The sequence below is a fragment of the Takifugu rubripes genome, chromosome 22, assembly GCF_901000725.2.
Source record: "Takifugu rubripes chromosome 22, fTakRub1.2, whole genome shotgun sequence".
Classification (NCBI taxonomy): domain Eukaryota; kingdom Metazoa; phylum Chordata; class Actinopteri; order Tetraodontiformes; family Tetraodontidae; genus Takifugu; species Takifugu rubripes.
In genome coordinates, this window is record NC_042306.1 from 6815468 (window position 1) to 6831013 (window position 15546).

Sequence of the window (15546 nt, forward strand, 5' to 3'; positions counted from 1 at the left end):
CTGGTTGTTGTAGTACTGTCCTGGCTGACACTCCTCTGCAACATCATGTGGCATTCGGAAACAGTGCTGCTGGCAGACCAGGGTGGTGGTACTTCGTTTTAAAATGTGAGACCAGAGGGTGTGTTCCAACTCTAAGGAGATCACACTTCTCAGCCTCCCTGGATAGGTCTACGCCAGGGTACCAGAAAGGAGAATTTGGCCAATAGTCGAACTCTGGATTCAAATGGAACAATGTGGTCCTGGCTGTGGACCACTGAACCAGCTCTGTATTAGGGTGCTTGAGGGTTCATGGGAGTTTGCCCAACCAGTCGACATGTGTTTTGTTGATCTGGAAAAGGCATTCAACTGTGTCCTTCAGGATGTTCTGCGTGTGCGTGTGATGGAGGGATGGGGGGGTTGGTTCGGTTTTTGTGTGACTGAAGCAGGAGTTTGGTTTGCATTGCCGACAGTAAATCAGACTGTTTTCAGTGCATGATGGCGTTCGATAGGGCTGTCCTTTGTCACCAGTTCTGTTCATAATCTTTATGGACAGAATTTCTAGGTATAGCCAGGGGCCTGAGGGAGTCCAGTTTGGGAGCGACAGGATTTCATCTCTGCTTTTTGCTGATGATGTTGTCCTATCATCTTTCTCAAATCAGGATCTCCAGCATGTACTTGGCTGGTTTGCAGTTGAGTGCGAAGCAGCTGGGATGAGAATTAGTACCTCCAAATCTGAGGCCATGGTTCTCGACCGGAAAAGGGTGGTTTACCCTTTCCAGGTTGGTGGAGAAGTCCTGCCTCATCTGGAGGAGTTCAGGTATCTCAGGGACTTGTTCACAAGTGAAGAAAAGCTAGTGCGTGAGATTGACAGGTGGATTGGTGGATCCTCTGCAGTTATGTGGTTGGTGTACCGGACTGTTATGGTAAAGAGAGAAAGCTTAGCTGCATAGCAAAGCTCTCGATTTACTGGTCAATCTACGCTCCTACTTTCACCTATGGTCGTGAACTTTGAGTAATGACCAAAAAGTGAAGATCACAGATACAAGCGGCCAAATTGAGTTTCCTCCGCTGGGTGGCTGGGCGCTCCCTTAGAGATGGGGTGAGAAGCTCAGTCAGTTGGTAGGAGCTTGGAGTAGAGCCACTGCTCCTTCATGTCGAGAGGAGTCAGCTGCAGTGGTATGGACATTTGTTTTGGCTGTCTCCTGGACTCCTCCCTATGGAGGTGTTCCAGGCATGTCCCACTGGGAGAAGGCCCCAAGGCAGACCCAGTTCATGCTGGAGAGACTAGGTCTGTCGCTGTGGCAACTAAATAACTAAATATGTACAACTGAAGGGCAGCACAGTGGCATAGGGTTGAGAACTCCCTCGACAAGAAGATTAATTGGAGTTGATTCCTACCAACAAACCTAATGCCCTCCTTTTCTCCCATCCTCAATAAGCATACAGGTGAGGCTAATTCACAGTGGAAGAGTGGCCGAAACTGCAGGACGGACCCTCCATCCAATTTTACTATGACAATAAAGGGTTATTATCTAACATTTTCTAACATGTTCTTTGGGAATATCCTATAATTCATAGAAGCTAAACTGCTGATATGTTTGACTGTTTGCCTCAAATCCCAGAGACCCTTCTCAGGTCCTTCCCCTACTACATAATTCCTTTGACATAGTACACTAAACCAACAGAAACCTGAAATTACTTCATTCTGTTGCTATCACACTAATTTTAACTGAATAAAAATAAATGACTCACATTTAGACCTGAGTAACATTTTAATTAAAACTACATATGTTGACCTGAATATTCCGTATTCTAAATAATAATGCCCAATAGTTGTAACTACATAAGGGTTACAGTGAAGATGCGCTTGGTTGCAATATCTAGCTTCAACCGTAGTTGACAATGCAATATCGAGCTTTTTGATGTTAATCAAATGTTTACAAACCTTTCATGATCCTATCATGAATGGTGAGATTAACCCATTACCAGAATACATAAATGGGAATTCCGTACAATTATGGGGAAGTTAAGTTATAATATTGGAAACTGGCAGAGGTTGAGTGAGGTGAGATGTTCAATGGAGTAAAGTCCTGTAACACTAAGTGTTTTGTGGAAAATATCGATCTGTTTGATTTAGATTTAGAACTAGCACCAAGAAAACATTTTATACCAGTGTAAAGTAAATACAGTACACCACACCGTCTATCTTATCTATCTATCTGCCTGCCTGCCTGCCTGCCTGCCTGCCTGCCTGCCTGCCTGCCTGCCTGCCTGCCTGCCTGCCTGCCTGCCTGCCTGCCTGCCTGCCTGCCTGCCTGCCTGCCTGCCTGCCTGCCTGCCTGCCTGCCTGCCTTTAATTGGCTGGACCAAACCCAAAAGGAATTCTAATGTATTTTATATGCCATTTGACCCCTCGCTTAACGAAAAACATTTTTTTCTTTTTCAAAGTTGAATGAAAACCCACCAGAGACCAAAGAAAACAACACAGTGGATATGCCCCTCCTTTGAGATTAACTTCTGGCAGAAACACAATGTTTATGCGACAGCCGCTTCGTAAACGTTTATTTTCGCGTCACCTTCACGGGTTTTGTTATTTCCCACTGTCCCTGGAGGCAGCAGGATGCAGGCGGAGAGTGAGAGGAGGACGGTGAAAGATAGCAGAAAGAGCTAACGCCAGCTGCGGCTTGTTTGTCTAAAGCTTGCTGTTATTTACGTCATATGCTACGGTCTCCACCGAATCGAACAGCCAACATATGACTCTGTTGGACTTTGGCCGACTCTACAGTCAAACGAAGTAGATGTGTGCCGGTAGTTGGCTAGGTTACCGTGAAGACAAATAGGTCATCTGTCATCGTAATTTTCGCTGTGTACAGGTTCGTGAAGTGCGACAAAAATCAACCTTTTATTTTTTTTTAACCTGATATCGCCAGGTGACAGAAGGGCAGAGACGACCTCTAAGCTGTCAACATGAAATTCACGGAGCATCTCTCTGCTCACATCACCCCGGAGTGGAGAAAGCAGTACATTCAATACGAGGTAAGCTTTGTAGTAAACATCCAGTTAGCTGGTTGATGGGCTAAATGGTTGCTTTTAGGACGCTTGTGTACTCGAAATCACCTGAATATATTTGATCATGTCTTACTTACTTATCTTTATACAATATTAGACCGTTTATTTGCTTGGGATTTGTCTCTTCGTTGATTATGAAGCTGCAGAAGCAACAAAGCCACGGTTCATAGCCTCCAAACTCGATTAGCAAAAAAGTGTCTGTTATACCGACGAGAGCAGGGTGTTTTTGGCCGTCTATATAGACAAGGAATCTGACTGAGTCATCATTTTTTGAGCCGGCAAATGCCTGCGTTGTCAGCTAAGTCACCTAGCTGCCTTGTCTGTTATGGTAGCGGGCTTTGGGTCCTGCTGTGTATTAGCTGTGCTGTCTCTTAGCTGAGTTAACGTCGTCACCTGCCAACGTTAGCATGTATAGCCCTAATGTTAGTTAGCCTTGCCAAACCGACAAAGCCGTATAATATTAAGTAGGACCAGTGTTCAAATTGGTTGAAATTTGACATAACGATGACAGTCTACCATGATGTAAATATGGTTTTGCGTCGCAAAGGACATTTGAGTTCGACGTTTTTAGCACCTCGCTTTGGATGTTTTGATGTTCGAAGCGGAAGAAATGATAACAGTGACCAGCACAGTTTAGCAACTCCTAAGTTAGTTTTTATGTTCTGTACAGTTGGACGTAAAGCGATGATAGTAAAAAAAAAAAAAAAAATCTATTGTAAAATGTTTATTGTAATATTTCTGTAAATTTAATTAATGTTCCGTTGTAAAATTTTGTTGTAAAATTAAATAATAAATGTTCTAAAGTAAACTGGTTATTTACATGCTCAGACCATTAAGAACGTGGTTAGCCTGGATGTTTTTTTTATATTGCCTTTTAAAAAAGAGCAATAAATCGATTTCTGCTTTTATAAAGGGTTTATCTTGTAAAACATCCTGTCACAGGTTTGTTGCTTTCTTCTAGATTGATTGATGCTGTAATTTCTATTCAGAAAATGCAGTATTGAGGTAGATGGAATCTCACAGGTACAATCATGCTGATTCTGGACAGTCACTGTTAGACAAAGACCTGGTGTTAATTACTTAATCTGTACCCTTTGTCCGATTGATTTTTATTGACGGGGACATTTCAGCTATCTTCTCTGTAGCGGCTTGATTAACATAAAAATTAATCAGAAAACACCCTGGGATCATTCACATTTTTTTGGCAGTATCATTGGCATGTTTGAATTGGTTGGAACTTTTATTGGTACTACCGGTATATGTTTTCACACAGCAAAAGTTTCGCTATTATTTTTATATAGGTCAGAATTAGCAAGTGGGTGCAGGCTTTTTTTTCATGCAGCTACACCCCTTGAATTACTATTTGGTGACATTCGTATTGGGTTTTTCTGCAGGAGCAGATTGGAGGTGATCCTGATAGATCTCTTAAGAAGCACACAATACAGCAATAGTTAAGTAAAAGAAAAAAACAAGCAAAATGATGATGCTCTCTGACCTCACCATCTTTCCATTGTTGCACAGGCCAATGAACTTATCAGTGGGTCTCCAGAATCCACCAGAAGTTCTTTTTTCTGATGGAAATTAGCTACTAGTGGCTACTAGCTACTGGCATGCCAGTCGGAGCTCAGCTGATAAAAACCCAGGTTGATTCTCACATCCTCCTTAGATTCGCCTTGTATGTGGTTTATTCATTGCACTGTGAGAAGCGCAATATTATTATTAATGTGTGTGTGTGTGTGTGTGTGCGTGCGTGCGTGCATATATTTATGCCTGAGTGTGTGTTACAAAGAAAAAAGTTTAAGACCCATCAAGCATGGACATAAGCACATACACTAAGTGAGCCTATCAGTGAGTGTAGTCTGCAGTGTGCTTCTCAAATCAGTGGATCATACAGTGTTCACACACTTTCTACACCAGGCCTGGCCAGCCCGCGGCTCCCGCTCTTTGCCTGGTTTCATGCGCCTCTAACGTTCATATCGAAGTTTGGGTTTGTGTTTTTTAATGTGCGTGTTCGCTTCGCTTGGTACTTTTGCCAACCCGCATGTGCGTTAGATGAAAATACCGCAAAATTTCTCAATAGGGACAAGATCTTTTGAGTAAGCAATTAGTGTCAAGTTCGCCTTCAAAATGGCAGGGAAAAAATGCACAGCCAAACGAGAAAACCTGCACGAAAGCTTCGTGACCCGGTTCCGTGATCTACAACTGAAAAGGCCACAAATTGCATTCCTCGTTGACCCATTTAATGTGGAGCCGCACTGTTTGAAAGCCCCGCTAGTCACAGATGAGGCTGCAGCTGAGTTGGAGATTATCGATCTTTGTGAGGAGGACCAACTGAAACCTGCTTTAAGGGAAGGGGCCATTGAGTTCTGGAAAAGTGTGCCAATGGAAAAATACCCCAATGTCAAACGGGCTGTGCTTAAGATACTGTCAATATTTGGGTCAACATACGTCTGCGAGTCTGTGTTTTCTACCCTGAAACACGTAAAATCAAAGCATCGATCTGTTGTGACACCCATGTGAAAGAATTGCTTCGCGTGGCAACAACTGAATACAAGCCAGATTTGAAGAGGATTGCTCAAAGCAAGGAATTCCAGAAGTCCCACTAAGCAACATGCATAGTAAGAGAAAAAAAATAAAGAATTAATTATTATATTTTTGTTTGTGGACTGTGACTGGCCTGTGGTCTTTAGAAGTCAAATTCTGTCATTATCATGTTGGTGTGTGACATTTACAATAAATCTGGCTAAGCAGAGGTCTGTGTGTGTGAGGAAGGGATGAGGGGACGTTCATGTGTGCCCATGTGTATGATGTGGCTCGTTGCGGTAACTTAGTAAAAAATGTGGCTCTTAGGCTTTGACTGGTTGGCCACCCCTTTATTTATTTGTGCTGTCATAGGTCTTTCCTTTTTATTCCTGCAGTCCAGATGAAACTTCGTTGTTTTTCATAGCTGTAAATCTGATTTCAGGTCCAGTTACTTTCAGTGCTGTGAAGATGTCAGGCCAGGTTCAGCCAGGCCTGTGAACTTTACAGAGCCACACTGAGCTGAGCTAAAGATCATGCTTTCCCCTGGAGACTGCAACATTGAGGTTAAATATGTGGTTAAGCAATGGCATATCGGCTATGATAACTGAATTTTCTGCATTTCACTTGTTGGCACTGTCCCCTCTATGTGACACCTTATACGTATACTTTCTATGACTGTCACATCCTGTAAATTGCATCTAAAACAGCCCTTGCTATTGTTATACCCCCAGGAAATGTGTTAATCTGACAGTGTTTGTCTTTCTGCTTCACTAACAAGAAAAACATATTAATAAGGGCTTTTCAAGTTCTAAACAACAAGACAACATTGCAGTTACTTAAGTACTTCAGTTTTCTGTTAATGTGTTGCTCAAAGTAAGTAGAACTTAAATGAGTTAATGCTGTTATTTTAGCATTGAATGTGAAACCAACAAAGAGACTTTGGTGGCACGAGGCCTCATATTCTGCACTTTATGTTTTGACTTCAGAAAGTCCTAGCCCGGATTTTAAAGGTTCGGTCTGATTGCATTGTACTTATTGTTTGACATTTCTGTAAAGACTGATGTAACTTCTTACTTTAGTGAGGCACTGCCTTCAGTTATCTACCTGCTCACTTGTGGTGCCTGTTTTTAACTGGTCATATGAATCACCCTCAGCAAAACATCAGCAATGTGTCATCATCATTTGTGTTTATACCTCAACCGGCAGCTCACAGCAGCTCCAGTGTTTGCGACACACTGAGGTCATGGCAGGATGTGTCACTATGATATAGGAAGATTTCCATCTAATGTACACCGAAAATATGCTGGCATGTTATGGGACATGTTTTGAAAAGCATTATGTTTCACCTTTGTCAGGGTTTTTCGCCAAGAACTTTGCTTCACTTGCTTTTAACATGCCCATGATGTGTTTCATCAATAGTGACAAAATGATCATAAATGATCATGTTTGTTCCTTGCAAAGCTTTGTTTTTTGACTATTCAGCAGTGATGCAGTTATTATGGGTGTTAAAATATAATATGTCATTCTTTTGGGTTGTTTACTCACATAATGAGGACAATACATAATACAATGCACATACTCCAACAGTGTATTTTCTGTCAGCACATTAGGGCTGGATGGGTGACAGATGGGCAGTTCTGCAGTAGTTGTGTTACAATCCAGTCAAAGTTTCCAACCTGTTTCACTTTTTGGCATTGTGTTGCAGCCTTATTTTAAAATTTTAATCCAAACACTCTTCACTTAATGCACTATATTTTAAATTTGTACATTGTTAATGAAAAACCTATTTCTTTATGCGTTCATATAAGTATTAATAAGCTTCACCTAGATATTAGTGGACCTCTGGCAGCAGTTTAGCCTCCACCTTTCTTGGGCAGAACACCATAGGCTCACAGCAAGGGCCATCGCAGACATCTTCTGGATTTAAGGATATTCTGCAATTCTTCTCTGTAGATCATCTCAGACGCTGTGAGGTTCAATGGGGACCTTCAGTGAACAGCTTGGACAGGTCTGTCCAGAGATATTTGGGATAACATTAGGATTCCTACCTGCATCAGGTTTTCTCCATTCAGTGTTCTGTCAGCTGTGACCAGTTTTCCCCTCCCAGCCACTGAATCTAAATTTTCATTTAATTTTGTAGATAAAATAAAGTGTCTGTTGGATTACTCTGTAATCTCTGCACTTTTATACATCTAAAAAATATTTTAAAGTAATTATTAAGTACATTCCTAAAGACATTACATCATTGAGTATTGAAATGCCCTTTTTAAAACAATTCTATATTTTTGCAATTTAACCTGTTATGCATTACAGCTACCCATCATCAGACTGAAAGCATGGAAGTGGTGTGTTAAACTCCTAGTTAATTTAGTCTAACTGCTGAATGTTTCATTGTGTTTGTGTATCACAGTTGTTGAGATGGATTGTTTTTCAATATGTGACTCTGATTCTGCCAGACTTTATAATTAATGGGAAACAAATTGTGTGCATGGGTTATGGTATGGTAGTGAAATTTCTGAGACCATTCAACCATCATGATACTTAAATAATTTCATAATTTCTGCTCAATGTCTTCAGGCTTTCAAAGAGATGCTGTATGCAGCCCAGGACCAGGCTCCATCTATAGAAGGTAATATAACGCCACACATATTAACATTAATAATATATGTGATATACACAGAAAAAATGGCACATATAGTAGTGGTCTAGGATCATTTCTATGTTATATAGAATGAGGGCCAAATGGTGAATTTTACCTGTTAGAAATAATATTTATATATATATTTTTTTTAAAAACAGTACTCCAAACAATCTTCCTAACTGTACCGGATAAACATCTGTCAAGTTTTTGTAACTTGGTTTGTTAAATCAAATTTAGATTCTAATCCTTGAACACAGTGATCTGATTTGAGTTTGAAAGCACATGACTTTTCCTTTCACTTCAGTCAAGAAACCCTTGGTGACATCCCTGAATTGGTTCCTCTCTTGTTTCTTACTATTATTGCTTAGTTAGGAGTCTTTGTCTAAAGATACACTAACAACCATAGCAGGAATTAAACTAACAGTGTCAGAAAGTCTTAAACTGGCTTCAAAACCAGTTATCAGAGACCTTGTTTATGATCGTGTAATGATAGGCCCTTTTGTCTTCTCAAAGTGGTGGAAAACAGCATGACTAACAATGTGTCATAGACTACTGTTTTTTAGCGATACATTGAAACATTTCCCTAAATCATAAAGGTTTGCAGGTAGGAAATGGATGTACAACTGCTTTATTGAATAATGTTATGAATGTGTGAACAATATTAGTTCACATTAGACACTGGTTTCAATCAACACACTATTTTTTTGTGAAACGGCTCTACTATTTATTTTCCTCCATGATGGGTATCCCATCTCTCATTTAAACATTAACAGTTTTGACATTATGTATTATAAGATATGAGTTGTGACTTAACAGGAGCCCACTAATGATATATGCGATGGCACAGTTCAGATGATGTGGACTTCTATGTCACAAACATCACTGTAGATTATAGCCTGTTAACCCATGTTTTGTTGATGTCCTTACATTGTTATAAATTACAAGTCAGATTCTCTTAGAGGTTCTATTTAAAGGTGGCAGTAAAGTCTGGATCCTGACAGTAGTTCCATCTGTTTTATTTGATTTAAATATATTAACTATTATATAATGTATATGCTTTTGGTATTCTGTTTAGCTTGACTACTAGCAGTAATTACATCTTTTATGCTGTTTCTTTCTTTGCCCCACTATTTGCTGTTAAATGCTGTTTGATTTGTCATAGGCACAGTATGCATACGTGTGAATACAGTGATCCCTCGTTTATCGCGGGAGTTGCGTTCCAAAAATAACACGCGAAAAGTGAAATCCGTGAAGTAGTCAGCTTTATTTTTTATTATTATTTTACAATGCAATACTGAACTATAGAATGAAACCAAAAATCAAAACCTGTTTTAAAGCCCAAAATTTGTTTAAAACAATAATTTTAATATAGTAATACAAGGTTGGAAACATTGTCACTCGCGTATTTCACAGTCCCAGTTGTGCCTCTTCGTCCTGACTCCGCTCCGCTGTAGCGTCTGTTTCTACTGAAGGCGCAGGAGTCTTTCTCCGAGAGAACATTGTTTTGGGTAGTTGTTGGCGCTCTTTCTTTTTCTGAGCAAGAAGATTTTTATAAACGGATATGCCACCTTCGATTATATTTGAGAACTGCAATGAACGACTCGCAAAAAAAATCCGTGAAGCAGCGAAGCCGTGAAAGATGAAACGCGATATAGCGAGGGATCACTGTATAGGAAATGGAGGTAAAAGAAACATCAACTAGCAGATGGGAATGTATAGCATATAAAGAGAGAGAAAGACATCTCATCATGATCATGGCGATAATCATCATAGGCAGACAAAGAGAAGTTCCACTTTAGAGATAAGGAGATTGCCTCACCCAACACACACACACACACACACACACACACACACACACACACACACACACACACACACACACACTACTTTAGTGAATTTGGCATCTTGCCCAAAAGCAGTTGGCCTGGAAAATTGAATCACCAAGTCTGCAGTGGCTGACTCAAAACCACCTGCCCAGCTGTGGATAGCATGTTGTTGATGTGACAATGACAATGTACATTTTAGTGGTTAGACAGACTTGTTTTCACCTCAAATTCTTCAATTTAATTTTACCAAAATCGAGGAAGCCATACAGAACATAATCCAAATTTATGGAAATTAAAAGATTGCATTCTGTAAAACTATAGCTCATTTGACCTAAAAAAGAAATTAAGGTGTTAAATTGAGGCAAATTTGTATATTTGTATTATATATTACTTTAAGGGGCTATTGTCTTTTTTTTCATTAAATATTAGTGATTTTTCCAGCCACTACTGCATACTTTCATTCAAATCAGTCTTTTAATAGAAAGAAACATTAAGGATTTTTTGTGGAAGCCTTATACTGATGGCCTGATGGGAAGAGGAGATGAAAAGGGAGCCAGGGCAGTGTGGAGAGGGGGGGACAAGCAAAGACATACTGTACATCAAACCTGCAAATACTGTATATTATGTTAACCTAAAGCTGAATCGTGTTAGTGTGGCTTGAGGTCAGTGTGCATCTCTGAGAGGTACTGATACTGTATAACGTCTTATTAATTTTTTTTTTGGATTATTCTGGAATATTTGTGTTTTTATTTTTTTTAGTCACAGATGAAGATACAGTGAAGAGGTACTATGCCAAATTTGAAGAGAAGTTCTTCCAGACATGTGAAAAAGAACTGGCCAAGATCAACACTTTCTATTCTGGTAATGACTGCAACAAATGCATGAGTCTACACCAGAACTTTTTCATGTGAAAACTGTAAAATTCTTTCAATTTTCAGCTTTTTAATAAAATGGAATAGTTTTCTGTCACAGGAGGTACTTTCACATGATTTGCACTTTGGTTGCAGTCAGTACTTTTCTGTGGATATGCAAGTAGATTGACTGCAATAATGACCAATTTAAAGTATCATGAAGCGGTAATACTTCCCCTTCATTGAGCCACACAAACAATTGTGTAATTTCTGTAATTTTGTAAGTTTTGCAAATGTTGATGATGATCAGTTTACACCATATTGTTCTTGCGTGGCTAAGTAAGGAATTATCCATATTATTTATACTTATTTTCAAAATTAAAACAAAAAAATAATACTGTTTTGCGCTTTATTATCCTGTACATATCGTTTTCATTGTTTTTGTCCTCTTCCTAACCAGAAAAGCTGGCTGAAGCTCAGCGGCGGTTTGCTACACTGCAGAATGAACTACAATCCTCTCTGGACGCCCAGAGGGAGAGCTGGGCAAATGGGCGTGGCCTGAGGAGGAGGAGGACAGTATTTGCTTTGTCCCAACAGGAACGATGCAAACACAGAAACATCAAGGACCTGCAGTTGGCCTTCTCTGAGTTCTACCTCAGTCTCATACTGCTGCAGAACTACCAGGTGAACAATAGTATGCTGATAATATGCATTTTTCCAAAAACAAAATATTCAGGAATCATATTATGGATTTACATTGTTTGCTTTGACACACATTCGGACAACTTTAGTCCTGGAATTAAATATATTGCCTTTGTGTATTTAGAACCTGAATTTCACAGGTTTCAGGAAGATTCTGAAGAAGCATGATAAGATTTTGGAAACATCAAGGGGGGCTGACTGGAGAGTTGCCCATGTTGAAGTGGCTCCATTTTATACCTGCAAAAAGATCACACAGCTCATATCTGAGACTGAGGTAAAACATAGTTATTCTATGCAATTGTCTAAGTAGTATTAGTAGTAGTAATCAAGTGTTTATGAGACACTAATTTCTTTCAGGCACTGGTCACAACTGAACTGGAAGGTGGTGACAGACAAAGAGCCATGAAGAGGCTCAGAGTACCTCCATTGGGAGCTGCACAGGTTGTCCACACGTATACACTGTAAAATAGTTTCAATACAGTTGAAACAATGGCAGATTTTATTGTTTTTGGTTTTTTAAAAATGAATTTTCCAATGCAAAAAACATTTTGTCTCCCACAGTTTTCTTTTTAACATAATTAAACAAGTAAATCAAAAGACACTTCCAATATAAGAGTAAGAAGGAGAAGAACAATCTCCAGAGGAAATACTACTGTTTCTATACCCGCAGTGCATGCAGTACAAATGAACATACAATGCACACTTTGACAAGCACACATTAAGAAAAGTGTCAGACTAAGCTGGCAGAGCATTTGGGGGTTCATTATCTTTCTCAAAGGTACCTTGCTGCCTCAGTAGTAGTATTGTTAGTATTAAAGTAGAATATGAAAATAATAGCTTTTTAAGGAAAATGCCTGGAGCGTGTGAATAGAAAAAATTTGTTTTTGGGTTCAGATGAGCTTAGTTGGCCATAAAATATTACATTTATTTGCATTAAAAAAATTGCATTATGTTAAAGTTAATTTCTTTGGACACATTGTTGTTTTGAAGCAGGTAGTTTAAGGAGGGAGGATTTACTCTATATTATAACTATTATGTCTTTAGTCTTGCTAATAAAATGGCGAACCTTGTTTCCACATCCCTGTCCTGGGGCCCATGTACAAAGAGTATATACGCACAAAAACTTTTCCACACTCATCGTCAGCATTATTAAAAGTGAAATAACTGCAAATGTGCAGTGCTGCGTGCCAACTTCATGGTTGGCAACCCTAAGTGTTGATGCTGGGAAACTGTTAATGTCAAAAAGGGCATTCCTCAGAGTGCTATTGACATTAGTGATAAACAGATGACTAATTAACAAGGTCTTCCAGGTCTTTGCGAATGGATATAAAAGGTGTATGAAATGGTGCCTAAAACATCGTTAACAACAGTGGCAACATTGACACTTTTAGTGCAGCATTAACTGCAGCTACACTTGGAGTGTGACACAGTGAAGAGCCAAGTCCTGCTTGTGCCCATACAGGTGCTGACCACACTGGGTTTCCTAGATATGGGGCCATTTAAGTGAGAGCTGGCTGACTGATTGGGATTGAGCCAGTCGACACTGAGCTTAGTCATGCCGGCTGTGTGGGATAGAACTATCCAAATGTCATCCAAGTATAACAAATTCCCATATACAGTTGGAACAGGCGTACATAAAAATGTAGTTTGCATTCCCATACAATAGTGTGACATGATTCATGTTAGTGGTGTGTCTATTTTCCAAATGGAAACTGATTTAACTTTGTACAGAATATAACTTGTCTTCCATTTATTATTAATATCAGAAGGCAGTGTGACAAACAGAATATTTTTTGTGCCTCAACCTCATTGACAATTGTTTCAAACTCTCATTTGGTAAAGTTCCTCTTCTTGCCTTCGGGACTAATGGCTTGTTTCCGTTATTCGATCATGCAGAGAGTGGAATCCCACCCTGTTTCTACTTATTTGCATATGTATTTGAGGGTGTGGTGAGGGAGGAGACTGATACTCAAATATGTGTACCCAAGTCCATGCTGATTGGGAGGTACAAAGCAAATGTGCTTTGATTCAGACATCTGAATTGTTTTTGTGCATACATACTTTTCAGGATTTGAGCATATGCCAGGTTTTAGTATGCTCTTTTCTCCAGTTTTAACTTTGGCTATGTTTCTTTTCTACTTCAGCCAGCTCCTGCTTGGACCACCTTCAGAGTTGGGCTTTACTGTGGCGTATTCCTCGTCCTACTTGTCACAGTGGTTATTACAGGTTAAACACACAATACAAATTCAAAGTGTTTAATCATCATGACTATTTTTTGGCTTCCTGGAAAATTTCAGAACACGAAAGAACACATTTAGTTTTACAGAAGAAAAAAATAAATCACAGTTTTATAAGGATAAGGATAAAAAAACTTTATTGATCCCACATCGGGGAAATTGCACGTTACAGCGGTAGCCTGTGGTGCACAATACAGAAAAGTACTAAAATAAAAAAAATAAAAATAAAAAGACTACTGGTACAAAAGGATGCACGAAAAAAGAATAAAAGCACACTAAAACATGTAAACATGCTCGGAGCTACTGTAACAAGCTGCCACTCGTGCGGCGCCATCTTGGTCTTGGTCTTTAACACTTATATGCCACAATATTTATCTTTTAATTTTAAGAATTAATAAATTATACACCATTTTAATTAGACTTTTGAAACCCTTAATAATTAAAAATGTTTCAAGTGATAACAACAACTATAATATTATTATTATTATTATTATTATTGCTGTTGTAAAATACTTACAACAGCAATAATAATTAAGCAGTTTGTCTCTTTCACCAGGAGCTGTGATGATCCGTAGTGAGGATGTTTGGCCTATGATCAGAATCTACAGAGGAGGGTTCCTGTTAATAGAATTCCTCTTTCTGTTGGGTATGTTTACATAAACACATTGTCTTTATCTTTGTTGGTATTTGTAATGATTTTCCTATTTGCAAGTTCAGCCCAACATTAAAAAAGTTTGTATGGAATGTATTTTGCATTTGCTCAGTGATTCACAACCTCTAGAATTAGGTAGAGGAATACAGGCTCAAACTACTCACAAAAAGACAAGCAAAGAGACATAACAGTAATTGTTTTCTGGAAATAATTCACAGATTGCCCTCCCCGTCACCTGATCCTCAGGCATGAAAGTCATTGTAAAAGAAAATTTGAAATATAGGATTTTGGCTCTAGAATGTACATTGCCTAGCATGTATTTTGCCATAAAGGCCAACAACATAAATATTCTTTCTGGGACGGAGGGATGTGAATGTTGGTCTCTTGATTCAAACCAGTTAATCTTTTTAAATGTAGGCAAATTTTTTAATGTCTTTTAGGCATCAACACATATGGCTGGAGACAAGCAGGAGTTAACCACGTGCTCATATTTGAACTCAACCCCAGAAATAACCTGTCCCACCAACATCTCTTTGAGGTCTGTACACTCCTCTGGACAGACTGGTGATAATATATATAGAGCTGTAGATGGATACAGAGAACAGGGGCGGGGGGAGAAGCAGAGAAACTACACAAGAAATAACATCATAATTTATCTACTTGGAGATCAGTGATGAGGAGACTGACCCAGTGGGGTGACAGAGGCCTGTCAGGTGATCATGTTTCTGGACCCCGGCAGCCTCAGCCTATAGCAGCATAACTAAGATGTTAACCTAATAATTTGACGACCCCCTAATTATGATAATTTGTCTGTCCTGGATAGTAACTGCAACTACAGAATTAGTGACCTCTTTTTCAAAGAGGAAGGTTTTAAGTCTAATCTTAAAAGTAGAGACGGAGTCAGCCTCCCGTACCTGGACAGTGAGCTGGTTCCACAGCAGGGGGGCCTGGTGGCTAAATGCACGGCCCCCCGTTCTACCTTTAAAGACTCTGGGGACCACAAGTAAACCAGCATTCTGAGAGCGGAGCGTTCTGTTGGGATGATAAGGCGTCATTAGCTCCTCCA

The 15546-nt window shown here is 39.4% G+C and overlaps 1 protein-coding gene across 3 annotated transcripts in view; it reads left to right on the plus strand.

Moving 5' to 3' along the window:
• Nucleotides 1–2415: 2415 nt before the first annotated feature.
• Nucleotides 2416–15546, plus strand: part of LOC101080083 (xenotropic and polytropic retrovirus receptor 1 homolog) — a 28714-nt gene continuing 15583 nt past the window's right edge. For 2 of the 3 annotated variants that reach the window (XR_965486.2, XM_003975486.3), the window contains exons 1-9: nucleotides 2442–3015; nucleotides 8149–8200; nucleotides 10798–10899; nucleotides 11350–11573; nucleotides 11716–11865; nucleotides 11949–12032; nucleotides 13736–13817; nucleotides 14385–14474; nucleotides 14921–15018. Coding sequence is in view for 2 of the 3 variants with exons in the window: in XM_003975486.3 (XP_003975535.1) it covers nucleotides 2947–3015; nucleotides 8149–8200; nucleotides 10798–10899; nucleotides 11350–11573; nucleotides 11716–11865; nucleotides 11949–12032; nucleotides 13736–13817; nucleotides 14385–14474; nucleotides 14921–15018 (951 nt within the window). In the remaining variant the exon portion in view is untranslated. Of the gene's footprint in view, nucleotides 3016–8148; nucleotides 8201–10797; nucleotides 10900–11349; nucleotides 11574–11715; nucleotides 11866–11948; nucleotides 12033–13735; nucleotides 13818–14384; nucleotides 14475–14920; nucleotides 15019–15546 lie in introns of all 3 variants that reach the window. The other variant, XM_029831534.1, reaches the window with a different exon arrangement.